The 27,617-nt window shown below is 41.0% G+C and overlaps 1 protein-coding gene and 1 non-coding gene across 4 annotated transcripts in view; one reads left to right on the forward strand and one right to left on the reverse strand.

The window, feature by feature from the left end:
* The window catches only part of Tgfb2 (transforming growth factor beta 2), an 84,745-nt gene that overhangs the window by 44,703 nt on the left and 12,425 nt on the right, over positions 1–27,617 (forward strand). For all 3 annotated transcript variants that reach the window (XM_021732985.3, XM_021732986.3, XM_013362692.4), the window contains one exon: positions 7,677–7,840. In XM_021732985.3, the coding sequence (XP_021588660.1) occupies positions 7,677–7,840 (164 nt within the window). The remainder of the gene's footprint in view (positions 1–7,676; positions 7,841–27,617) is intronic.
* On the reverse strand, positions 18,954–19,055 carry LOC120887787 (U6 spliceosomal RNA). The gene has a single exon (XR_005731110.1). It is a non-coding gene; the product is annotated as a U6 spliceosomal RNA (small nuclear RNA).

Here is a 27,617-nt window from a genome sequence, read left to right on the forward strand (position 1 = left end):
ATGAGGGGCCAACACACTCATTAAGCGTGTCAAAAGTCCGCGCCAGTCACTGCTGAGCTGCTTGGAAATCAGTCATTTCTGGAAAGACAAATGGGGAGTTTGTTCTGTTCATTCGAGGGGCTTGGGCAAGACAGCCAGGGCATGCTACGGGGACACAAATGTGTGAAGGTCTGAAAGATACAGGGCAATCGTGGTCTTAGCAAATTATGTCTTGTGGGGGAGCATTCACAGAGTGGAGCACTTCTAGCTTTCAAACCAGGGCTGTGTGTTAAGGAGTATCAGTGACAATACCAAGAGAGTCTTGTGTTGCATTGAAAGGTCAAGATGATCTCAAGTTGAAGAACAGCAGCTTTGTGTCCCTTTTATTGTAATCATGCATCAGTGTGTGCGTTGGTGTTTCTGCCTAGAATCCATTCATGCCTTCCACTCAGGGGGTTCCTCCTTAGAAAAGGCAGGAGATTCCAGTGAAAAAACACGGGCTATTGATGGTGAAAGCCCAACTCATCTTGACCTTAGCCAAAATGATTTCATTTTCCTCATTCTTAATTTCTGTATCTTTGAAATGGAATTTCAAACATCTTTGCTGAGATGAAAGCTATAAAGCTGTTATATAATGGGAAGAAGGTCTTGAAGTAGGATTCCAAGTCTGCCCTGAGATCAGGCCAATACAATTGATGATGGGAATGGTGGAATGGACATACTTTATGAGTTCATGATACTGGATAACTGGATGTGAAGCCTGGCCAAGTTCATTGCGGTCAGACTATCATTGTCTAGGGCAGAAGTTCTCAAACTTAAGTGTGAAAAAGAATCACGTGGTATTCACCTTGTAGGTCTTGGATATTAATATGTTTCCCAGGTGATTCTGATGCAGATGGTGAGTGAACTGTTATCTAACAATGGAATTTAGAGGACAAAAAACAATTTTTGGAGAGCTTCAAAATGAGAATATGTGATGGTAGAGCTGAAACTGAGGTGGAAGGCCCTCTGGCTCAAAATCCCAATAGATTTAAGAAATGCAATTGTAACTTTAGGGAAAGGTACATCTTGCGAGTATGTGAATTACTCCAGTGAGGTGAAGCTCACTCCCTTGAAAGACAGTCCCATTTTTTTTTTAACACTTCTAAATTATTAGCTATTTCTTTCAACATTGAGACTAAATATGATTCCTTGAACCTACAAAAAGTTAGACTTTTCCATGTGCAAGCCAAGATTTTTGAAATCCCTAATGGATTCGATGCCCCTAAACCCTCTCTTCTCCAGGCCAGGCATTACCATCTCTTTTCAGTGAGCGATGTTCTCAGTCCTGGCTGGATGTTAGAATCACTTGAGGAACTTAGAAAAGTCCACCCTAGTTCAATTAACCAGACCTTTGTGGATTCCAATCCAGGCATCAATCTTTTCAAAGTCCCCCTTCTACTGAAGTGTGCAGGCAAGGGAGACTGCTATGCAAATCCTAAGGAATCCTGCTTTTCTATTTTGTGAGCTTCAGGACTCTTGGATGTCTAAAGCTTCCTCTTTTCTCTTTCTTATGTTTTATTTTCTTTTGTGTAACACCTGATCAAAAGTTTAGATGCCTTTGTCCTTCTTTCTTCTACTCATTTTTTAGGGTACCTAAGAACCTCCCAAGGAGTTAGCTAAACTGCAGAACACCATCCCCACTCTTTGTGAAATACTGTTATATAAGATTCCTATGTCCACTCTAATCCACAGGAACCTGCACTGTGTTGTAAGACTCTTGCAGCTTTTCTCCTAGGGGTGAGACTTGCTTAGATTTGAAGATCACATGGACAGTGAATGCACCAGGCAGGAAGGTACACAAAACCTCTACGCCAATAACAATCCCTTTCATACGCACATCTTCTTAACTATTGACCTATCTGGCTTAGCTCAGAAACTCCCCAGGTACACCAAGATCAGTGCCAAATTTCCCTTGGAGATTCTGACTTTGAGAAAGCTGTTGTTAGACATTAAGGTCACTTTCTTCTTACCTCTTGGACTCTTCTAATCTGCTTTTGATTTTTACCTAGCACTAGTTTCACCAGTCAGGAGTCAACCAGTATCTTTTATCACAGTGGTTCTCAGTGAGATGTTGCATCCCCCTCTCCTGGATGATTTGCATTTATCAAAGCTTCCTGGGTGAGGCCAATGCTGTGGGTGAGGAACCTCACTCTGAGAACCACTGCCTTAGCGAAGACAGCAAATGCTCACAGATCATTGACCTAAGCATTTCAATGTGTCCCACCCTTTTATTTTCCTGCCAATTAATGGTATAACCAACCAGATAGGGAATAAAGGATAGGCGTATGATTGAAGCATTGCCCTGCCTATGGACTGAGCTCTGAACAGTCAGGGATAGTTCTTGAAGGCACCACATCTACATTCTCTGACCGAGCCCATCTCATATGGGTGATGTTAAAAGACCTTTCTTCACTTTATTGTTTTTTTTTTTTTTTAAGTAGTCCTATAGGAGCATTGCAGTGAAGGTGGAATTGCATCCCAGCAGAGATGTTCGCTGGGAAGATGGGAACCTCTTGTTGCCCCTTATGGATGGATAAGGCTTTCATAAAACAGGTGGGATACTAAAGGACAGTGTGGAGCTGGGGAGGTGTGATACTTTTGGTGACTCATTCCTCTCCATGCAGGTGAGAGGAATTAAGAGTACCCCAAGTCATTTATGTACGGCCCAGGACACTCAGTTGCTTCTGCTTATTCTTTGCTCTTCTAATTAAGTCTATGAGGCAGTAAGAGAGCTGTCTCTCTTGGGGGCATTCACAGAAGCTCCAGTGTGACCACTTGGCAGCTTTGCTGCGGAGTGGGACAGGAAGGGTCCTAGTGGAAACTTTGGCTAGGCTCAGCACTCCACATTTCAACCTGTTTGCCTGTATAATCCTAACAGTATGATTATACCTACTACTCAAAATACAGATGAACAAACAGGTTGAGAAAAGCCAGGTGATGTCCCTGTCGTCACGTAATTATCAAGCACTGGTTGATTTGGGGTCAGAATTGAGATAGTCTTAAAGATCCTTTGCTGTGTTAAGATCTTCTAACTCTGTGTGGCTGCAGCAGGCTTGGGTTCAAAATTTCTTCAACATGAGAATGTGAGGCCTCTTGTTCAAAAAGTGAGAAAAATGCTATTGGAGATTCTAGAATATGTATACACTTTTGCTTTGTTTCATGGTCTCTCTCTCAACCTGTTGTTGCTTTTCTTCCCTCCCTCTCTTCCTTCCTTCCTTCCTTCCTTCCTTCCTTCCTTCCTTCCTTCCTTCCTTCCTTCCTTCCTTTCATTCATTTTTTTTTAATGGGCTATTTGCTATTGTGCTCCCTTGGGCATGAAAATACTACTCACAAGAACTTGGGGCCTGTCCCCAAAATTGGAGTGTCCAGCCCACCAGCAGTTGGATCTCTCCTGACACCAGTTATCAGCCTGATGCTTCATGAAGACAGACATCTCCCTTTCCAATGAGAATGCAGCTCCTGCTCATAGGATTTGCAAACTGTGCACTGGGATGTGCTTGGTGCTTAGATTAAGAGTCAGGGAGCAGCATGCTCCTACTGAGATGCCCATTGAATGCCCTGAGGCTCTGCCCGCTTCATGGGAACAACTACCAACATGCCCTTCCATGAAGTGGCATGGATTTTGTGCCTAACCCTGATCTCCCTGGAGGGCAGAGGATGGCAGTGGTCACTGGGTGGCCAGGAAAGGCCGGAGACAACAGCACTAAAGACTAGGATATAGAATGCCCGGAGGTGGATCAGCATGAAAACTGAGTCTCTAAGCCACTGTAGTGCTCCTTAGTCCCATAAAAACTTCAGTTGCAAAGCATTAATTCAGAAGTAAAATTAAGGATTTCAAGATGGTGACCACAGACCATTGAACTTATATGTGGAGCTGAGCATGGGAATCCTATGTCCCTTCTCCGGTCGAGTGCCCATGAAGCCAGCCCTGAGCTGTAGAGAACCAAAAAAACTATAAGTGAAAATTCTAGAGCCAAAGGTGCTTCTATAGGGAAAACAAATAAGTTGGTAAATTATTTGAAACAGACACAAGTCAGTATATATATATATCATGTCTATAAAGTTTGTGATTAAGTTCTATATTTAGGTTTTCTGTATATTATTACTTTGGAAATTAATGACTGGTTAGATTTCCTTGTTATTATTATGATGTATTTTATTCTTTTTACATTTCTCATTGTCTCAAATTTGATTTATCAGGCACTGAATGTGGCCAGGTTTGAGGTGAGGGGGACACTACTCACTTGATGTCATTCTAGAATCTTCTATGTGCAAGATTTTCCCTGAGAGGAAGGCACATGGCAAAGCATGAGAGGAGGACCAGAATTGGCCTGCTGGAATGAAACCAAAGGGTTGAAGGAAAATCAGTTTGATTGAACTAAAAAAGTGGGTCAAAATTTGGGAGGAAGAGGCGGGCCAGGATGTGAGTGTGGGTAAGTTGGCAAAGGTCAGGCACAAGTACCTGACCACCTGGCAGTGGAATCAGAACCGGGATTGGAATTACAGAGGACATTAGAGAGAACTCCCATTCCAGAGGGGGAAATGAGTTCTTGGAGGAGGCAGAGGAAAAAGCTCCATCCCTCCAAGACAAAGTGGGCGGGTCGGGGCTGCACTAGCCATTAAACACCTACCCTGCTGCTCTGGCACCCTAAAGGCATGCGCCTGCTCCTCCTGACTGGTTGTAGAGGGGCCTCTTTTGATTCGCCTGCATCCTGCATCCAAAAGCATTTTTGAAGTTAGGCAGGGTCACAGATAAGGACAGAGTAATTCATAGCAAAAAAATAAAAATATAAAAAACAATTTTTTTTTTTAATCCAAATGAGACTTTTGGCAAGTTGGTCAAGTCCATCAGCCAAGCAAGGACCTGTGGCCTAGAGAAAGCGACAGCAGGGGACAGCTGGGACTGTCCCTTGGGAATGGGAGTTCTTTGGTCAGCAGTTTTTATTGTGGTCTTGTGTGCTGGCGCAGGGAATGGATAAGGCGGCTGCTTCCTCCTGGCTTGGTTGCTTTCATGTGGGGTTGCTAGTGGGGGATGCTCAGCTGTCCTTTCACTTTGTGCATTAACTGCTTCCATTTATAAAAGCACCCCAGATGCAGGTTTGTATTGTTCGGCAGTTGAAATATAAACTGCTTAAATGGTTCTGAGAAGCCGAGAGGTGGAGGGCTGTTTGCCCATGTGGAGGGAGCAGAACAGAACAACCATACTCAACCATCAAGCTACTCCTGTAAATATTTGCAGACGCCCCTTCAGAGCTTCAAAAGCTTAGGACAGGATCATTGGATGATTTGCTTAGAAGAAGAAGAAACAAAATTGACCTCATGCTCTAAGGCAGCCATAAAAAGGAAGAGTTGTATATGGACAGAAGACCACAAAGGGGAAAAAATTGCTCAAAGTTTAATAAACACAAAAGAGAATAAAAATAAATCTCAAGAGCACTTATTTACAAACTTGATAGAAGGATAAGATTGAGGCAGGCGGGCGTGAAAGATGGGTGTTTGGGGGAAGTAGAACAGGCCTGTGAGGGATCCACAGAAAGAGAAGAAAATGAACGAGATGTTTACTCTTGCTAACAACAGGAAGCACGCTAAATTAGCCTTGCTCTTCCAGGATGCTCTTTCAAAGGATGTTTGAAACTTCTGCTGTCTAATGCTGAGGATAAGTGAAGATGAATGCAGACACTCTGGCCTGCAGAAGGTTCTGGCCAAGAGGGTGTGCAAAGCCAGAGGGCCTGGCCCCAGCTCTGCCCAGCCCTCTCTGTCCAGGCGTCCAGCCTGTTTTGGGTTGAGCTGGTTAGGATAGGACCAGCCTCTCCCGTCATTGGGGTGGGCATATTCTAGGGGAGAAGCAGATTTCTTTCTTTTCTGCAGTACCTTTTCAGACTGCTATGCTAGGGGGCTCCAAAAACCTTCTGTTAATACCAATTTCTGCCCTCCTGCAACTGCCCACCACCTATTTCGCAGTGGCAATGGCTGCAGTGGCTCATCGCTGTGTCTGCATGAATACTTTCTTTTCTCTGAAATCTGGATGCTTTGGATTTTTGGGGTTTTTTTTTTTTTTGTTTGTTTGTTTCTGCAACTTCTGGTTCACTAGCTACAAAGCCTCAATTCACACAGTGGTTTTATGAACCAGCATCAAGCACGGCATGGTTTGAAATTCATTTCTTCTCTGTGAACTTGAATCCGGAGATTATCAAGTATATGGGGAAAAGAATGAGGGGAAACTGCCACAAGGGGGAAAATCTAGAGCTCTTTAGATGAGGAAACGTTTCGTGTGTTCTTGGATTTTTTTTTTTAAAGCATAATTGTCAGGGCATGGATTTCCCAAGAAATCATGAAAGGTGTTCATTTCTATTTTAAGCTCCACAAGAAGGCTTGTTTATTTAATAAGCTAGCATTGCCAATAGCCAGATGCCTGTGTCCTTCAAGACTCTCATTGATGACCAGCTATGCAAACTGAAGCTCTTTGGTGAACTTCATGTTTGCAGAGCACTGTCCTGAATATGTGGGGAAAAAAGAAAGATCTGGCAAATAAAGTCTGTGCCCTTAAGATTCTTAAAATTTCTCAGGGGAAAGCAAGATAAACAAACATGATGCAGAAGTAATAAAAATTTTGCTTGTAAAGAAACAAACAACTGTGAATGATCATTTTGTCATGAAGCTACCTAATAGAAGAAAGGGTAGAAAGAAATGGAGCTACCAGATTGGATGGAGTCCTCTGGCATAGGGAAGCTAGATTTGCCCATTTGGGAAGAAGATGGTAGAAACATATTTGTCAAGTGGTAGGTCCAACGTTGGTACTCAATAAATGAATGCTGTCTTTGAAAGCTTAGGGCTAGAGTTGACCTGCTTTTTTGGTCCTGCTATAGCCTCACTTGTACATTTAAAGGCAATGGCAGATTATTAAAAAATAATAATAATAACAGCAAAACTCTAAGCAACCCATGAGCTTGAAATAATTGTGCACTCTCTGCAACTCTTTTGCATGGTTCAGATGGAGGGAATTTGTGCTAATTCTTATTATTAACTAGGATTACCTTTCATCAACAGAATTATAAATAATGAAGAATTTTAAGACTGGATTTGGTATAGCCAGCTTGCTAATATGGTTCTGTTTATTTATATTTCCTCACCATAACTTGGTCATACGTGTAAAAAACCAAACTATTGTAGCCAAAAAAGATGAAATACATGGGCCTGGATAAAAGTAGACTATTTGGATGCCAAACTTTCAAGGAAAAAAAATACATGGGCGAACTGCTTGCTATTTTCTTGGCACATCTGATTAAAGTGTATGCGAGGCCGACAGCTCTCTCCAGGCATCAACTGTCATGAACTTGGTCCAGTTCATAGCCATCTAGGATTTTCCACCACTCCGTGAACCTTCAAAGGACAGGGTTAGCTGCACGCCCTCCAATGTAGTTGGAAGTAGTTTGTTAATCTCTATTAATCTGCTACTCCTGTAACCAAGTGCGCATGTTTATTTTACTTTTTGTTCTGGTTACATTGTTAGTGGTAGTAAATTGACCACTAGCAACGAAATCATTCTGTAGATTTTTCCCTTATGGTTTGGGGTGGGGGGGAACTGTCTCACACCACGGTCTTTTTCGAGAGCAGAGTGGGTTTTATCATTTAATGATTGCCCTAACTCTTTGCAGATGCCATCCCGCCCACTTTCTACAGACCCTACTTCAGAATTGTCCGGTTTGATGTGTCAACCTTGGAGAAGAATGCTTCCAATTTGGTGAAAGCAGAGTTCAGAGTCTTTCGTTTGCAGAACCCCAAAGCCAGAGTGCCTGAACAACGGATTGAACTCTATCAGGTAAACTTCTGTTTGGGTCATTTTCAAGGGTAATTAGTTTGAGATTTGCAGATAAAAGACTTTCTACTCTCTTAGATTTTCTTAGCTGGCATAAACTCTACTATACATGGCGGTTGTGATAGAGAGCCTTCTTCATTATTACTGTGAGAATGATAGCTTGGTCCTAATGGCTCAGGAAGGGCCCCAGAGTGCACTATCAATCTCTGTGCACACTAGTTTAGTGGCATTCACACTACTTCAGTCCCACCTTTGGGATGCTTTAGGCCAAGAGCCAAACCCCTCATCTGGGCCGTCAGAGACTAAGGCTAGATTCCATCCCGAGGAAGAAGTCAGCCGACCTTCTGCTTCTCATGCTGTATCTCTCTCTTATTTTCCTCTTTCCTTCCATCCTATTGTATTTTTTGCTCCTTTTCTTCTTTACTTCCTCATCTGTTTACTAATTTCATTCAGTTTCCTTTTTTCCCTCTAATTCTACTCACACTCTTCAATCCTCCCTCCTCCGCCAAGCCCCTCTGTTCTCCATAATTTCATCTCCTCTCATCTTCCTAGTAGAGTTGGCGGGGCAGCTGGGTCAAAAGATGATGACCACGGGTGTAGATCCTGAGGTCTCAGGCCTGTTCTTCAAAGCCCGTTATATAGGTGGTGTCTACAAGACAGTAGCTTCAGCATCACCTTGGAGCTGTGAGAAGTGTAGAATCCCACACCCACCCCAGACTTATTGAATCAGAATCTACATTTTAAGGAGAATCCCCAGATGATTCTTATGCACAATGAAGCCCAATTCAACAGACAGTTAAACTACAGCATGATATCTTGTGCATAGTATATGCCCTGGAGGTCCACCAGGGAGCTGACGTTTGTGTGAGACCTCCAGAAGAATCTTCAGATATATATTAAAACAGGATGAGGGGTGGTCATTCTTGGCAGGAAAGGCTTGTACTAGGGACCAAATCCAGGGCCTCCTATATACTAGGCAAGTGCTCTACTACTGAGCTATATAATCAGTACCCAAATGACACAGGTTTATTTAGGGTACCTGGCACATGGTGCTCAGGACCTGGAGATGAGGAGAGAAAGATACTGCCCTCCAGGCAGAATATGAGAGGGAGACTAAAGAGAATTAAGAGCCCAGATCTGGAATCCCCAAGGTCAAGGAGCAGGTATGTGTGACAGTCTGGTTAAAAAGTAGGCTTATTTGAGGAAGGTGAAGGAATTGACAGTCGTGTGTGCATTCAATTATTTGGAAATTTGGATAATGAAGATAAGAATTATATTTATTATGAAAATGGGAATTACCCTACATCAATGTTGTAAATGAGATCTCAGGAACCGGTTGAATGTTTTAAAACAGTTTTCAAGTACTAGTTGATACGCGTGCTCATGAAAAGTAATTCTTACTTTATTAAAACGGGTCTTCAAGAACTTATGCTCAGGGATCTTTAAATCTTGATGTGTCTTCTGAGAGAGCACTATGAAGTGTGACAGATGGCCAGGCCCCGGGCTTCTACTACCAGTGCAGTGTCATGGTGTACTTGTGTGTGTTTAGAAGTGTGTCAGACGACACTGACAACTGTCTTGTGGAGTTAGTGCTACCAGGGGTTCTTTCTACAACTCTATCCTTTCTCTACTTGACAGAGACACTGAGTCACAGAGAAATGAAGTAACTGGGCCAGGGTCACATGGCTAGGGAGTGGCAGGTCTGGGATCCCATTCCATCTCTGGCTTCCAAAGCCCTCCTGTTCCTCACCACGTAACTATGCTGTTCATGGACAATCTTTCCCTTCCTCTTTCCCTCAATAAGAGCCAGAAGAGAAGAAAAATAAGGAAAACTAGGCCAGAGGGTGGAGTGATGTTTGGAAGAGGAAGCAAAGATGGTTGCTGTGAAAAGGAGCCAGATTAAGGGTAGCCAGATAAATTGCAAGGTGATTCAAACAAACAAACAAACATGAGAACATCTCCTGTGTCTCCTTTTTCCCTTCTTTTTTCAATTAAAACACTCAGTTTCTGTCTGGGCTGATGACTGTATTATGGATTATTCTCTTTGATGCTGTTTCAGTTATGTGGCTTCAGTAAATTGAAGGCAGGGTCTCTTAGTTCTTGTTGCCTGCAACATAAACTGCTAAATCACTGTTATTCTTTGATATCTTTGGCCTTTGCTCTGATGAGTGGTCTCTGCCAGAAGGCTTGCTGATGACTTCCCTTCCTCCCAGAGGCTATCCTGGCTCTAAGAAGGGATGCATCCAATGAGGCTGGTAAAATTAGAGGAATTTGGTGAGTTCTTAGTAGATGTGTCCCCTTCTGAGAGATTTTTTGCAATATTAACTACTCCATGACACAGGCAACCAGACACACGTGGATTTGAGTCTCTCAGTTGGAAAGGGTACAGCCCGAGATGGAAGTTTTTAGTTCTAAGAGGCAAGGACCTGATGGTCATTGTCACAGAACACCTGTAGGAGACAGCTCCAGCAGAAAATTAAGAAAGAATTGAACCTTCTAATCTGTCTGGAACTCACCTTGCAGCAATATCACCTCCTGAAAATAGCTGATGTCCAGGAAATGAGTTAGAGAGGTTCTTGACCACAGCAAAGCCCTCATACAGCTGAGTTATCAGGAAGGCAGCTGAGCCCTTTATCCACTTCTGACCAGGTGGATGGTCTCTAGGACCACAAGAAGTTAGAAGTATGGAAGAAGGGAAAGCAGAGGAAGATACCCTGACAGCCACAGAGATGATCCTTTAGAGCTGAGATTTTGCCAGTTGCAAACTAACTCAGGAAATCAAGTCATGGAAGCAATGCCTGTTGTGGACAGTTTTGCTAAATCTTCCACTGTTGATAGTTAACCTCTATTTTATCTCCTTGGCTCCCTACCTAGTTTCTGACTTCTGCTTCTGGCTTGTTTATTTGGAGTCTCACTTTTGGATTGTTGTTTACCAACTTTCCACTTGCCTCCAGCTCTTAACTAGAGGTCTTTGCAACCTTCAGTAATAAACTAACTCCCTTTTGTAGTCCCAGGACAGAAATTGATGCCTGTGATTACAGCCTTGAATTATGAAGGTGAGGTTAAATTATATTCAGGAAAATTGAACACAGGTAATAAATTTTAGAAAGGTTTATATCCAGAATTGCTGAAATATTACTTTGGAAAAAAAAATGGCTTGGTGCTTAAATGGGCAGATCTCCAACTATTTGGAAAGCTTGACTGTTCTGAAGAACAAAGTCTCTAAAGTTTCTAGATGTCCTTTGATTACTATATTACCTGACATATAGTTGACATTCTACTCCCTAGAGGAAGTTAGGGAGACTGTGAATCAATTCTTAGGGTGCTGAGATAGTTGTATGAGTGATTTATTAGGATTTCTTAGATGATTGATTTCACAGTTTTCCATGTATGCAGCTGTGTGTGAGCATACATGTGGGCACAGGTACTTCCTCATCAAGTGTGTCTTTTATGAGGACTACCCACAGTTCTTTCTGGGAAGAAAAAGGACAATTGCTTCTGGACAGATGCAATTTCAACAAGCTCTCTTGGTGATTTGGATGTGATCCTTCTCTCCTTTGGAACTGCATCTTTCCATTCTCATTTGGAGAGCATTGGGAGATTGAAGACCTATCCCAAATTTGGGGGGGTCATTCTGTCCCAAACAGTATTTCCTGGTACTCTTTTTAGAGTCATAATATTAGCTTGATATCCTAAAGTAGCACCTCTGAGAGTGAGCTCAGGGTTTGTCTGTCTGGTCCCAGGCCACGGAGGTCTATTGGTTCTTCCTATCTGGGAGTTGTTGGGACCTGAGCTTTGGATGAAGTTACACTGAGCTTGGATAAAACTAAAAACTTGGGAATTCAAGGTTTTCACAACCTTCTCCTCTTTATAAAACAGTCTGTCAGAAAGGTAGTAAAATAGAATCTTACTGTCCTACTTGGTGTAACCTCTGTCATGTTAATGAATCCTGACTAGCATATACTTCTATGATCTGGATATGGCTTCAAATGTATGCCAATAATGTAGGAACTATGAGAGGGATAATGCCCTTTCATAGATGCAGGCAAAGAGGAGAGAAAACACAACTTTTTCCAGATAGAAAGTATCCTTGCTGGGTTTTTTTTTTAGGTTTTTTTCTTTTTTTTCTTGTATTGGGGGATTAAACCCAGGGGCACTTAACCACTGAGCCACATCCCCAGCCCTTTTTGTTATTTTTATTTTGAGACAGGGTCTTGCTAAGTTGCTCAGGGCTTCACTAAGTGGCTGAGACTGGCTTTGAACTTACAATCCTTGTGCCTCAGCCTCCTGAGTCACTGGGATTACAGACGTGCACCGCTGAGCCTGGCTTCTTGCTGTGTTTTTAAAGCTTTATAACAAAGGCAGCCTTTATTGAAATATGCTCAGATAAATCTCCAATTCTCTGGGAGTGGTTTCAAACCCACAGGTCAGTACTGCTTAGCCCATCTGGAAATTCGAACACATCTTTCTTTGATTAAGTTGCCTCTATATTTATGATTAAAATCATGACTGGAGTTATAAGATAGAGGGAAAATACAAAGGCAAATCTTTTTCAAGTTGAATATCACTTGCATGATGAACAAGGACACCTGCTACCTTGGAGTGTGATGAATTCTCCACTGTACAGTGAAGAAATGAGGCCTGGAGAAATTACTGGCTTGTCTAAGCCAGTAATTGGTGTCCCTAAAGAATTGTGTCCCTAAAGAATTCCTTGGGGCTATTTAATAATACCTATGCTTAGATCTGCTGCTCTGAGAGGACTTAGAACTCTGAGGCATTTCTAGTTTCCTCTCACCAAACCATACCCTTTCCACACCTATTTTCAATTACCTTACCGCCTCCAGGGTAGTAGGATTCATATCACTGTTTGGTTATGTATTTGCCAAATTAAAAAAAAAACTATCCAAAAATTGTATGGTCTCAAATAATGCCCATTTTATTTCATCTCATAATTTGTTTATGAGTCAAAAAATTTGGTCAGGGCTTGGCTGATATACTCTTTAGTTCCGTGTCACTTTAACTGGGGCTACTTGGTGGCATCCAGATGGCTGGTTTGAAGGATCATTGATGACTTTTCTCATATGCTTGGAGCTTCTCCTGGATGGCAGGAAGGCCGGACTCCGCAGGGACCCTCATTCTCTCTTCTGTCTCAGGGTGTTTCTATGTGGCTTCCATGGAGGCTCAGGAGTCTGCTTTATCAGGTGGAAGCGGCCAATCCTCTTAAAAACTAGGCCCAGAACTGATATTACTTGCACTCTACTGATCAAATGAGCTACAGGGCATCCCAGATTCCAAGGGAAAGGAAACAGACCCCATCTATCAATGGGGATTATATTAAAGAAGTTGCAACCATGTTTAATGCCTTCCCAACCCACTGTGTAACGTGGAGTAACAATTGGAAAACCCAAAGTGAGCATCTCCTTGTTCTGTCACCATACCTGCTTCCAGTCATCTAGAGATAAATCAGATTGAGCCTTTTTGTTCAGGAGCTGGTGGAAGAACAGATCAGTAAGCTATGACTCAACAGTGTAGTCTTTTCACCAATAAGACATGCCCACAATACTCTGAGCAAACTCTGGAGAACCCAGAGAAATGCCTGAGATCCCATTCTGGTAAGTTATATTCATCTGGGTTGGTTTTGTTTTGTTCTGAAGTATAATGAAACAACTGAGGTTAAGTACTTACAGAGAAAAGAGGTTTATTTAGCTCAGTTTTAGAGGCTGAAAATCCAAATAGCATGGCACTGGCTCTGGTGAGGATTCCCTTGGCTACATTGCCTTGTGGCACCATGATAGCAGGAGCTTATGCAAGGGGGAAAAGATAGATCACATGGTGAGTTAGGAAGCTAGAATAAGGGGGCTAGGTCAGTCTGGCCATCTCCCTCTTAAAGTTTGCCTCATAAAAATTTTATTACCTCTCAGCACTGCCCACAGTGGGGTCCAAGCTCCCAATACATAAATCCCTGGGGGACATACTCAAACCGTATCCAAATCATAGGGGAGTTATGAGACTTGGGGTTAATTTGCCATTTTGGTTAGGTTCCTTGAGTGGACAGACATAATTCAAAGAGGCTGAGCCATTGATCTAAATCAAGATTCTTTTGAGCCCAACAATATGTATTGCAGGGATATTTGAATAGATAGAGAAGTGGGTTTGGTTAATTAGAGTGCATAGGATTGTGTTAGGACTATCTTCATTGTGCTTCAGTGTGTTTGCTACCTTTGGGATTTGGTGGCTACCTCTGTATTCCCTACTCACCCTTTATGAAGCAGGCTGGTGTGGTGTTTGATGTCATAGGAAATATGACCTATGTTTTCTGAGGAATTCCTGATTCACTTTCCATTTATTGTGAGAGTGAGATGAAACAAGGTGTATGTTTGCCAGGTGGAAAGTGGGCACCCAACATATGTTTTCCTTCCATGTCACCATCTTAGATTTGACTTCTGTACCTGCCATTCCTCCAGGGGAAAGTCTTTGATTGACATATCAGTGAAAATCAGTTACCAGGTCATTTTTAAGATTAGCTTATGAATTCCAGACGGCTGAATAAAATTATGCAAAAATAACTCCTGGAGGAAGCACAGTGGTGTACTGAGTTCATATGTCATACTGCATCAAGAGAAAGAGCTAGCAAAATGTCACCTTCTCATGTGAGGCTGTTATGGGGCCACAAATGCTGGCACCAGACAGCTTAATAGAAGACACTCTGCTGGTGGGTGGCTGTTCTTCAGTAGAAGACAAATGTGCTGAGATGAAACAGTCTCAGTGGGTTTAGAAAAAAACCTGGATTTCTTGACTGTGGCCTTCAAAGACTCTGGCACTATTCATTTTTATAGAGAAGTAGGTCACCCAGCTTCAGCACCACCATAAGCTTAGGAAGGGAACTCCCTTCTCTACTGATCACTCGATCAGAACTTTGACAAATGAGAGTAAAACAAAAATCTCCTCCTGCTTTCTCTGACCTCTTTCTTTCCAGTGTGGCATTTAAATCCCTGTTTAAGTTACATTTGAAAATAACCAGCTTTTCCAACGCACGGAAATCTCAGTTCTAGAGGAGGCTGGTTGCAAGGATCTCAAACAGTGGCTAAATCCTAAGTCATTTATATCTATTTATTTTTTTGGCCTCAAACTGTATACTAAATGGATTTTCAGATTTGAGGATGAAAGGGTGAATTGAAGTTTATGGAGCAAATAAGTAAACAACAATTTCAGTAGGGAAGAGTGAATTGCCCTTAAGGACATTCTGTATAAACCACCTCTGCAAAAGACTTTAAAATGTGCATCTCTAAGGCTTTAGGGTGAAAGTTCAAGGTAGATGGCTTTTTAAGAGACTTTAGAACTAAAAGGTGAGGTTCTATCATGTCAAGGATCACAGTACTACTGGGTTAATGACACTCTCCCCCACTACACATGCGAGCGCACACACGAACAGTGATACAGAGTTGAGCTTTCGTTCTCATATTGCCCAAAGGGGTGTAAAATAAAAAGAGGTCAGCCAAAAAAATTGACTGTCTGTTAAATTAGACTTGCAAAAAGTGCTACCCACCCCCCCAAAAAAAAGAATTATACTGTGCTCCTGTTTTATGGAATTTTACGGCATACAATCCCCTTAATACTGAATCCTAACCTGGCGCCACATTGGAGACATACACAGCATAGAAACCACTTTAAAAAACCACAAGGTATAATAAACACTTTGTTTGTACAAGGCTATTAATATCTCGGGGGTTTTTTGAACTGATCAGATGGCATGCTTGCCTCTTAAGGAGATTGGGTTGTTACCATTTGCAGTAGATTATGAAGTTACTTAGAGTCTCTGTTAACTCTGTGAACAGATGAGACCCCACGAGTAGTGTGAATAGAGAGTCCTTCTCCCACTTTATTCAAAGAAAAGTAGCAATGATGCAATAGTAGCTGACATTCTTATTCTTTTTTTAATAGTGTGACCCAGTAACTATTGATGATTATTGATAACATATATAGTGCTTACTATGTGCTAGGCATTATATTGTAAGTGCTCTCTCTCTATATATAAATACACACACATATCCCCATAGTGATTTATTTAATTTTTAGAATAACCCCATGAAGTAGGTACTGTTATTACCCTTATTTTATAAATGAGGATACTGGGGTAGAGTGATGATAAGTAACTTTCCTAAACCATGCAGCTAGGAAAAGTCAGAGCCAGAACTCCGACCCAGACAGAGCGCCCAGGGGCCATGCGCTAGACCACTTCACCATATTGGCAGAAGGAAGCCTGCAGAGTTGATTCCTTGTGGGTGTAAGGCATGGCTTTGCCCCTTTGGGAAATCTGAGGAAGCCCTTATTACTGAGGCAATTCAAAAAATCAAATGAAATGCAGACCAAAGCATCTACTTGACAAAGATTTTGAAAGGCCTAGGGAGGATGCATGGAATCTGCTAGCTCAGTGTCTGCCTTCTCAACACTTACTGTTGTTATTATTATCCTTACAGTTTCCAAAGCATCCAGTTTGAATTTCTATACAAAACAATATCTTAAATTTAAAGTCTGTCTAAAATCTCTTAAAGAAAGCTCACCTTGTCCCCTATTGCTTTAGGTCTGAGTTCTTGGTTGCTTTCTCAAGAGTTTGCTTTAGGGTCACCTTAAAGAATATTTTTCACTCACTGCACTCATGGTGGTCTCATTCAGTTGCTGATGAGCAACTCGGGGTGAGAAGAGAAGAGAACTTGCAACCAATAAGTCCTGGTTTAGCTTTCTACGTGTGTGTGTGTGTGTGTGTGTGTGTGTGTGTGTGTGTGTGTGTGTGTTGGGTGCGGGGGAGGGGGGTTTACTGGGGTTTGAACTCAGGTACACTCAATCACTGAGCCACATCTCCAGCCCTCTTTTGTATTTTATTTAGAGACAGGGTCTCACTGAGTTGCTTAGTGCCTCATTTTTGCTGAGGCTGGCTTTGAACTCCCAATCCTCCTGCCTCAGCCTCCCGAGCTGCTGGGATTACAGGCGTGCACCACCGCACCTGGCCTCTACCTTTTTTACTTACTAGCTTTGTAGTCCTACAAATCACTCATCTCTCCGAGCCTCCGTTTTTCTCCATAAAATAGAGATAGCAGTTTTGTCTAGTGAGTTACCATGAGGATAAACCATATATAAAGTGTGGCACATTCAATACAGAAGCAGTGGATTATTATCAGAATCTGTCTTGTCCTCTAGAACACGGTTTCTATCTCCCCTAGAGTTGGCTCATGCTTATGGAGCTACTCCATGACAGTGGCAATCCATCTCCGATTGCACGAGGTCTGATTCATTTCCTGTTATCAGTGGAAAAGAGCACACTTACGGGAGCAGCCGTCATTTTATTATTCTGCTTGCTTTTTCAGGTCTCTAAGGGGAGCCACATGGGCTGGGGGTTGTGATGTATCTTGCTTTTCTTTTTGAAGACTGACTATAGAGCGATTGACCCCAATGGTGATGCTTTTTACCTCATTCCCTTGTCCCATAACTACTTTTTTTCTACTCCGCCATCCCACAAATGGACTGGATTCTTTGTCTCTTGAATCGATTTTCAGTAAGTCCCCACCCACCACCCATCCTGTTGTAAACGTTCGGTGTGCCCTCTTTCTTTTCGGTAATTTCCACTAGGGCAAAATCTGTTCCAAGGCAGGATGTGTGCTTCTTCTTTTTTTTTTTTTAATGCCACCGATGATCAGAATATTTTTTGCCACTCCTGTGTTCAGAAGATCTAACACATTCTCGAGAGAATTCTTTCAGCAGGGATGAATATCAATGCTTGAAAGGTAATGTTGATTTTTTTTTTTTTTTTAGAAAATTGCCAAGGTTCTAAGCAAATAGTTCAAGCAAATAATTAAATTGATCTTCTAGTATTTTGTTAGCTATATTTGAAATCCAGCCACTTCCTGCATCTCTGTTGCTTCCTCCCTCTCACTTGGGTTATTCCAATGGCGTCTTAGTCCGTCTCTTGTTTCCCTCAGAAAGCAGTCAGCAATCCCTGAGGAGATGTGGGTCATGTCAAAATCCCCTGTTCACTGTAGTCACCCTACTGTGCAGTGGAACACTGGCCCCTGATCCTTCTATCTGGTATAAATTTACCAGCCTCCCTCCCTCCCCAGCTTCTGCTAACCACTGTTCTACTCTATTACTATGAGATCAACTACTGTATATTTCAAAGCAACTAGAAGAGAGGATTTTCAATGTTCTCATCACAAATCAATGACAAGTGTTAGAAGCGATGGATATATATGCATTGCTCTGAATTTATCATTACACAATGCACATGCATCAAAACACGGTACCCCATAAGCATTAAGAACTAAAATAAAACTTCTTTTAAAAGCCCCCTGTTCTAATCCCTACAGTGACTTCATATACCACAGACTGTGCCTTATGCAGCTGCCTCCACCTGTCCCTTCTTTGCCTGCTCTTTGACTGTAACCTCTCTGACTCATGCGGCTTCCACTTGCTGACCTCTTTGCAGTTTTTCAAACACCCCGAGCTCATTTCTTCCTGAGGCTTGTGGCCAATGTTCCCTCCATCCACGGTGCTTGTCCCCAGCTCCCCGCCTGGCTCACTCCCTTCATTCCTTTTGGTCTCTCCTCACATGTCTCTGACTCAGGGGGGGCCTTTCCTGGCTCCCCTGTATGACATCTCAGTGTCTCTCTGCCCAGCATGTCCAACCCCATTCTCCACTGTACTCTTCTCCTTGATACTTTTCTTCATAATTTGTACTTGCTCTATCCTTAGGCGGTTTATGGTGTTATCCCCACTGCTAGAGATAAACTCCTGAAATGGATCCTGTGTAGTGGGTGATTAATAAATGTTTTTGAATGAATTTATGGAAAATTTCAAAAGATTCAAGTACAAGGAATCTTGTGAAAATAAATATGCAACTTCATGCAAAGGGTTTTTTTTTAAGAATTTTTCTTTGTTCTTTTTAGTTGTACATGACAGTAGAATATATTTTGACATATTATACATACATGGAGTATAACATGTACATGGTGTGGAGTTTCACGGGTCGTGGATCATATTTGAACATAGGAAAGTGATGTCAGATTCCTTCTATGGTCTTTCCCATTCCCATCCCCTCTCTTTTTCCTTCACTCCTCTTTGTCTAAAAACTATGGAGTACTTCATGGATTTTTGTTTGTCCTTGCACAGTGGCTATGCTAATCTTCTTGGTATTGTTCCAATTTACATGTGCTGCCAAAGTGAGCACCATGAAGAAATTCTTTTAAGAAATGTTACTCGTTTATTATGATTTGGAAATTCTACATTTAAAAAAAGATATGGGTCAATATTTATGAAGAAAGGAATGTATATATCTACCCATTTTGTATTATTGATTCATGGCCAATTCTGGTGAAATAGATAATAACAGCATAAAGTTACAAATTAATGAAACGGATATTCTTGAATAACTACTATGGTTTAAATATAGTTTATTCCCTAAAGGTTCGTGTGCTGGATGCTTAGTCTCAGTGTCACAGTGTCAAGAGGTGATGGAACCTTTAAGATGTGGGGCTTAGTGGGAAGTAATTAGGTTATTAAGGTGCTGCCTCAGAAAAATGTGGTTTATTTCTGACTTGTGGGTGAGGGTTGTATAGTGCATACTGGATTAGTTACCTGAGAGCAGGTTGTTATAAAGTGGCAACACCCACGTTTGTCCTCTTCTGTTCATGCCACTCACCACTATTGCCACCAGCCATGTTGTGAAGTAGTAGAAGCTCCTCAACCCGAGATCAATCAAATATGACTGCCTAAGCTTCGACTGTGAAACCACGAGTCAAATAAACCTCTTTTCTTTTAAAGTATCCATCCTTAGGTATCTTATTATGATAATACAAAATGAACTAATATAGTAACTCATAAGCTCTGTATATTTGTAGAAAAACTATACAGTTTCATTATTGTATAGTCAACTCTCCCTAAATTAAAGTGTTTGGCTGAGTATTAATAGGGATTTAAATTTAGTACAGGTCCTACATGTCTTAAGAGCTAGGAGAATGGAAAAGGGTGTTCGAATGGTGTTTCCCAAGCATGTGTATATTGAAGTCAGAGTGGAATTGGAAGGTGAACAAATAAAGAGATCAGAAGATGTGGCCTCAGAGAACTCTCAGACTTGTTGTAGAGACTCCTCCCATGACAGAAAACAGCTGGGTAATTGTCAGAATCCATAGTGTGTGATGGAGCTGCAGGGATTGAGAGAGTTCAGCCAGGAGAGGAGTGTTATCATGTTGGCTTAGTTTTCCTTCAAATTTTGCCGTTACACATTGTGCAACACAATCTCTTTGCCTGCACTGAGGGACTTCTTCCTGTTAAGTCTTTTTCTCTGCTGTGTTGTTTCTGCATGATGGTCTCATGAACTGCGATTGAGCTGCCACATCTGAGAGACGGTCTATTCACACAAAGGACTCCTTCATCCTCTAGACCTGTGAAATGAATTCCCTTATTTATGCACACATGAATGAAAGCCCATCTGTAGAGAATGGGGAAAAAAAAGAAGGAAACAATATAGAATTATAAGGTGTTTCATCACAGAAGAGAGACTTTCTTGTATGTATGTGTGTGTGTGTGTTTAGCTTGAAGAGGTATCTAATGACATTCCCATAAAGATCATTAAAGATCTACATATGCTCTACTTTATCATGACTGCACATTGGAATGTATAATATAGATACTTATCAATGTGCATAACTATGTTCCGTGAAGAGACTTAATATGGTGACCCAATAATGTATCTATCAGAGTTCCAAAGAGGCTATATTTTTTACTTGCTTCCTTCTTCTGAAGCTCATGTATATTTCATGAGGACCGACTGTGCAAGCTCTCAGGAAGTTCTTGCCAAGTATATTTAGGACACCTTAGGTGCATTTCTGAAGGAGCCATGGCAACTGCAGGACATGATGATGGCTGAAGTAAGGTAAGTACTGGGTCTGCTAAGCTGCTTCTGAAGAACAATAGTGCATTATGTTGGTTTGTTAGGCAGCTCTGAAGTGGCCCATGTGGTCAAGCAGGCTACACTCAACAGGAAGAATGAACTACATTAGTGCCAATGCAGAATAAGCAGTCTTCCCCAGTTCTGGTTCTCCATAAGGCCCCACTTTCTACTACCAAAATTTCTCTTTCTTGATTTTTCTCCCCCATTTTCATTGCCTTCCTAAGGTGGGATAAGTAGAAAGGATAAAATACAGTATAAAATTGCCTATGCCGACTGGTGATCCTGCCTCCTTGACATACCTCACCTCTGTTGGGGCTACATGGATGCGTATAAAATGCCAAGAAGTTTTTGTCTATCGCAGTAAAAGACTGTCCATGGGCTTGTCACTTTGTAATGAAGTCTGTAAGTTGATGAGAATTTACCAAGCAGGGGCTGTGTATGGAGCTGTGGAGAAGACTGTGGGGGTAACAAGAAAGAGAAAGAACATTCCTTTCCCTGAAGGACTTCACAGTGAGACTGAGCATTTAGAACACACTCAACATAGCATAATTTGTGAATACCCACTCTTATGGGGTAGCCAGACCAAAAAAAAAAAAAAAAAGATTAAAAGGTATGTTGATGTTCTGATTCTCAGAATGTGACCTTATTTGGAGATAGGACCATTGCGGATGTAATTCGTTAAGATGAGAGTCATATTGGAGGAGGGTGGGTCTTGAATAATCATATGACTGGTGTTCCTATAAGAAGAAGATCATGTGGCCGGGTATGGTGGTGCTTGCCTGTAATCCCAGCCACTCTGGAGGTTGAGGCAGGAGTATTGTAAGTTCAAAACCAGCTTCGGCAACTTAAGCAAGGCCCTTAGCAACTTAGTGACACTCTATCTCAAATTTTTTTTTAAAAAGTGGGGGGAGGGGTTTTCTGAGGATGTGGCTCAGTGATTAAGTGCCCCTGGGTTCAATCCCCAGTACCAAATAAAGAAAGAAAGAAGGCCATGTGAAGATGGAGGCTATACAAAGATGAAAGCAGGGACCAGAGTCGTGTGGCAGAAGCTAAGGCGTGCCAAAGATGGCCAGCACACAACCAGGAGCTGGAAGGAGCAGGAGGGAAGGGCCCTTTCCTAGGGACTTTAAAGAGAGCATGATCCAGCCAACACCTTGATTTCCAGCCCCTAGATCCGGGAGAGAGAGAGAGCATTCTCTCATTTTAAGCCACCCAGCTCGTGGTACTTTGTTACTCCAGTGCCAGGAATCAGATTCATCAATAGCTTGGCCTTGCCTGACTCCTATCAAGCAAACTCTTCAGAACCCCAAGTAAGCAAGTTCAGAAAGGGCAAAAGGCCACTCAATAGAAAGTGAGCACCTTTAGGTGCCCCCCTATCTAAAGAGCCAGCATATCTCTATTACCTGGACTGGGTCTCTCAGTGCTCAGGATCCCTGCCAGTCTTAACAGATGTTGATATGAATTTTTCTATCATATTCTTGCTCCAGGAAACTCCCTGACTTCCCTGAACTGGAGTAGATGTCCTGCTTCTATCCGCTCATTGTGCCCTGTGAACACATGGCTTTAAATTCTTAGGGAGATGTTTGTATTCCCTTACTATTCAGTGAATTCTTTTAAGAACAGGGACCATTTCATTGTCCTGTAATTTAGGTGTCATGCTTTGCTTAACATCTGGTCTTTAATATTTGTTGAACCACATCAGAGAAACTAAGCTATCAAGTAAATTCAAACAAGTGAAGAAAGGAAAACTCAGTGCATACTAGATGCTCAGCTGTTATGCTGAGGATGAATGAATGACTAAACAGATTAACTAAGCATGTTAAGTAGTTCAGCACCTCTAGCTATCATCATTTACTATGTTTCTGTCATTATTATTTTTTTATTCCTCCACAATCAATGAAAGCCTTCTGGAGTAGGAATGTTGGTGTGGTATGTTAAAGTATCACTTGTTCCTCCCATAGATAAGCCCAAGAGTGTGTTCAGGGGTGCGCTTTGTGTGTCTGTCTCTGTGAGTTAGGATTTCAGTAGTATTAGGATTTCAACTCACAGAGTCAGTTTCTTCTAAGATCAAATCAGTGAATATATATTCCTTATCTGCTAGTGCCAGCAAACTAGAATATAAGAGTGTGTGGAGATTTAATTAAGTTTTCGTTTCTGCCCATCTTTGAGGAGCTTAATATTCCATTGGAGGAAATAGACATTTATATATATAGATAGTTCCCCTCACAGTATGTGCAAGGGGTCAGATATCCGGCATCCAGGAATTACATGGGGAGCTAGGAAAAGAAGTCTGACTTTAGTTTATACCGAAAGTAAGCATTTCATTGAAAAGCTGGAGTTGAAGTTTGAATTTGAAGAATGGAAAGTTTTCTCTCTTTTTTTTTTTCTAATTTGGTCAAAATTTTTTAAGGTAAATATCAGAGGTAGGAGAAAAGCATTCTGATAGGGTTACTAGTCTAAAGACAGATTTTAGAATACATAATATTTGTTTTAGGGATATTATTTAGCTTAGGCCTTCCAGAATGAAAGGTGAGTCTAGAATGAGAGGTTGGTAGCCAGTTGTATATTATATCAATTATACTATATGCACTAAGCATTAAAAGCTTCTGGAAGTTTCCGAACAGGAAAGGAACATAATTATAGCAAACATTATGAACAGCAAACACTATGATTGGTACGTTGCCTATTCTGGGACATTCAATGATCTCAACAATGTAAAAGGTGAGTTTGAAAATCAGATTCATCAATAGCTTGGCCTTGCCCAACTCCTAAGCTTCTGAACCCTTCCACTATGCTAACAATCTTCAAGGGCAGTTGGCACAGCCCTACGGATTCTTCAGAGAACCTAAGGGGCCACTGAGGAAATGGAATGAATAGTCAATTGGCCCAGGTGGGTGGACTCCTGGTCTAATTAGTCCTCACAATACACTTCAACTGGTGAAATTCAACTTTTCCTTTGCTGTATAAAACCTGCCACCGAGTGTTAATTAAAGAAACAGCCAACCAGGAAGGGAGTAACTGAGGATCTGGGAACAGGTTCCAGTTTTGGTCTTATGATATTTAACGTTGTCATCACCAACCTGATGAAGACATTGGATACACAGTCACTAGTACTATGTGGCTGCAAAGGCTAGTTTACCTTTGCAAACTTAAAATTCAGAGATCATGTAATAAAGTACAAAATTAATACAGACACACATATTGTTTGCATTTGCTTCTGAGAGAGAGAGAGAGAGAAAAAAAAAAAGAGAATTACATAAGTATGGACTACAGTAGTGGCATTCAGAGTGGTCCCTGAACCAGCAGCTTCTGCCACATGTGGGAACATGTTAGAAATGCAAATTTTGGGTCCCAACCTCATTCTGTTAAACCAGAAGTTCCAGGACTGGGCTCAGCAACCTGTGTTAATGAGCTACTCAGATGATTTGGAAACAGGCTAAACTTGGAGGCCAATCTTCCTTTCCTGCTTGCCTTCCTTTATTTCTTCCTCTTTATTACCTCATTACAGAAGGGATTTGGAAAATCAGACATAATGACAGTCTGTGTATAAGAACAAAAAAAATTGCTATGTCTCAATGGTGTGATGCAGATACTGCCAAAAGTAAATCATTTGCATTAAAAGTATTGTTCAGAACAAGGGAAACAGCAGTTACTCGGAGGATATCCTCCATATACTGCTAGACTTTATCTGGAGTATGTTGAGAAACTAATTTTAAGAAGGATATGGAGAAAGGGCTTGGCAAAGATAGTAAAGCACCTTGAACTTGTCCTGAAGGAAGCAGTTGAAGGACACCACTGTTGTGATTGGGACCAGCCATGGAGAGGAAAGAGAAAATGCACTATTGGAAAACCCCCTGGCTGGCATTAAAAGGGCCAGATGTTCATCCAGGTTCTTCTTGCTGGGTTTTGCACCCAAGTGATTCAGGCTTCTTTTCCTTTAGCTATAGAATGTAGAGACTAAAAGCCATCATATTTAACCCGTGGGGTTTTTGTGAAGACTGAAAGACGTGAAGATGTCTGAAGAACTACAGTGAATTGTGCAAGCATGAGGCGATGGTGCTACGATTAACTGAGACCACTTGATGGGAATTTCAAGTCCAAGATCTAGAAGAATATGATCAATTTGAATTGTCCAAAGTGGGATGACCTTTCTCATAAAGTAGAGAGTTCATTGTGCTTAGACAAAGACATATTAGAGAGTGAGTTGTGTTGGGTTGGAGCAGATGGTCTCTAAGTGCCTTTCTAATGTTGGTGATTCATGTCACTGAAGTTAATAACTCTGGGTCAAGCAGATCTGAGGGAATCGTGCTCATAGCCAGCAGAGTGAATGTTTAATTCAACATGTGTTAGTCACTCTGTACAAGTCACTGCAAACACTTAAAATATTTAAGTACATTTAAGGATTAAATACTGTTGAAGTACTAAAAACATTAAGTGCATTTAACACCAAGATGGACTAATACTAATTACCTTGATGCCAGTTTTTTTTCTACAGAACTATTCTTATAGTCCCTTTCCATTAGAAGTCTGATAGAAATACATCCTTGGTCTCCTATAGGACTGTTAGTATCTGATTATGAAAGGTTAACATTGAATTCCAATATTTTCATGTAACTCTGTGATGACTCATAGGAGTGTAAGTGATGTCGCTGTTGGTGTCTCAGCCAAATCCTGGCTTGACTTATACCATTATTTCTTTAAGTCCAAGGTTTTCTCTGGCTATAATTTTGCATCCAGATTTTTACTTCTTTTTTTTCACCCCCAAACTATTGGGTAATATGAGTGACTTTCACCTCTATTCAGTCTCTGGCTGGCTGCTTGCCAGTGGTGGAGAAATGAATGAATCCTTTTGTGTAAGGGTTTTGTAACTCAGTGAAGAGTTTAGAGCCTTTGCCAAAGGAGATATGTGAGTATTTTGCACAAGTTATATATAATATTTATATACTAGTAATGTAAGTTCACCAGTGTTGGAACACCTCTGTGGGTGGCGGCTAAGCGAGAGACAGCTAAATCTCATTTTCCATACTTTAGAAGCCCTCCTTTCTAGTTCAGTCAGGAACTGTTGTTGGTCAGCTGTTTAATTAAAAAAGAAGTTAAAGTAGCTGAGTATATAAACATAAGAGGAGAGAGACAGAGAGATGCAAACCTTAAAGTTTTGAACTTAGAACAAATGTATGTGAATATATGTCTATATGCACATATGTATACACACACACACACACACACACACACACACACAAACTTACATACTGAGGTTGAGTTTTTTACAAAAGGCCAAGAAATTTTCTTTGACATAGCGGTGCCAACTGCTAATGTGTGCTATATTTTTTTGCATGAACACATTCATAATGCATCATCTATGATTTCTGGTTTTTAATTAACTTGAAGTACATAGAAGCTTAAGAATAATTGCTGAAGAGCCTGAGTACAGGATTCTTCTAGATTTTTATCCTATTATTTCTTTTTTGTTATGTATTTTATAGCTATATCCCTCACACCTAAAATTAGGGAAAAAAATGATTGTGGTAAAACATAGAATAAAAGCTACATTTTAACCATTCTTTATACAAGTCAAGAACATTAACTATGTTCACAATGATGTGCAGTAATCATCACTATCCATTTCCAGAATTTTTTTTAATCTTCCCAAATAGAAACTATGAACTCTTTAAACAATAAAGATCCATTACCCTGTACTCCCCGTCCTTGGTAACCTCTATTCCTCTATTTCTATAAATTTTGCCTGTTGTAGATACTTATGTAAGTGAAATCATGCAGTATATATCCTCTGTGTCTGGCTTATTTCAATTAGTTTAATATCCTCAAGTTCTTCTTTGTTGGAGTCTGTGTCAGAAATTTTCTTTCTTTTCATGACTGACAAATACACTACTATATGGTATACTGCATTTTGTTTATCCATCATCTGTCAGTGTTATATTTTCCCCCAGGTTTTGGCTATTGTAAACAGTGTTTCCATGAATATTGGTGTAGAAGTATCTGTTTGAGTCTCTGTTTTTAATTCTTTTGGATTATGCCCAGGAGCAGAATTGCTGGATCATATGATAATTTTATGTTTACTCTTTTGAGGAACTGCCAAATTGTTTCCAAAAAAAAAAAAAAAACCCCACTTTCTCTTACATCAGTTTGTCTTTGTGAAGAATTTCCATGACTTTCAACCTGGTTTTCACAGAAGCAACAATTGTCTTTTCTTCCAGTCCTGTATTAATCATTTAATTAACTTTTATCATCACAATAACAAGTCCAAGTGTTTAGAAATGCATACAATTAATATTCACTAAGTGTACAACTCAGCTGGCAAGACCAGCGGTGCTTAGAGAGTAAGTTTTCAGCCTTGACCCCAGTGTGCTGTGGGTACCAGCCAATACAAAGAACAGAACATGGAATGGAAGGAGTCAACTGGCTAATCAGGCCAGTTCAGTGCTTACAGGTGAAGAAAGCTTTTGCTACTCACCTAAATTGACCTTGTCATGATAAAATGTGTAAGAAATTATTATGGAAGATCTAGGAAAAAAAATCAGTCACCCTGGAGAACGGCAGACTGTGAAGGCTAAAATAGAGTGAGAAGTTGGCTGATGTGGTCAATTTTGTATAAATTATTGAATGTAAGAAAAGACTAATGAGCAAGAGCAGCAGGTTGATTTCCCAGGCCACTTCCCACTGCGGGTGATAAATGAAAGAGAAACAGGGGAAAGGGAGTTGTACCTATTCTTAGGAAAAAAGATAGCTTTCAATTAAGATTCCATGCTAAGATGTGATTAGAATGTGTCCTCGACCATTCCAAAGTGAAATCATGAAGCTATAGAAGGAATACTTTTATAT

This window comes from Ictidomys tridecemlineatus, chromosome 10 (genome assembly GCF_052094955.1).
Source record: "Ictidomys tridecemlineatus isolate mIctTri1 chromosome 10, mIctTri1.hap1, whole genome shotgun sequence".
Lineage (NCBI taxonomy): Eukaryota > Metazoa > Chordata > Mammalia > Rodentia > Sciuridae > Ictidomys > Ictidomys tridecemlineatus.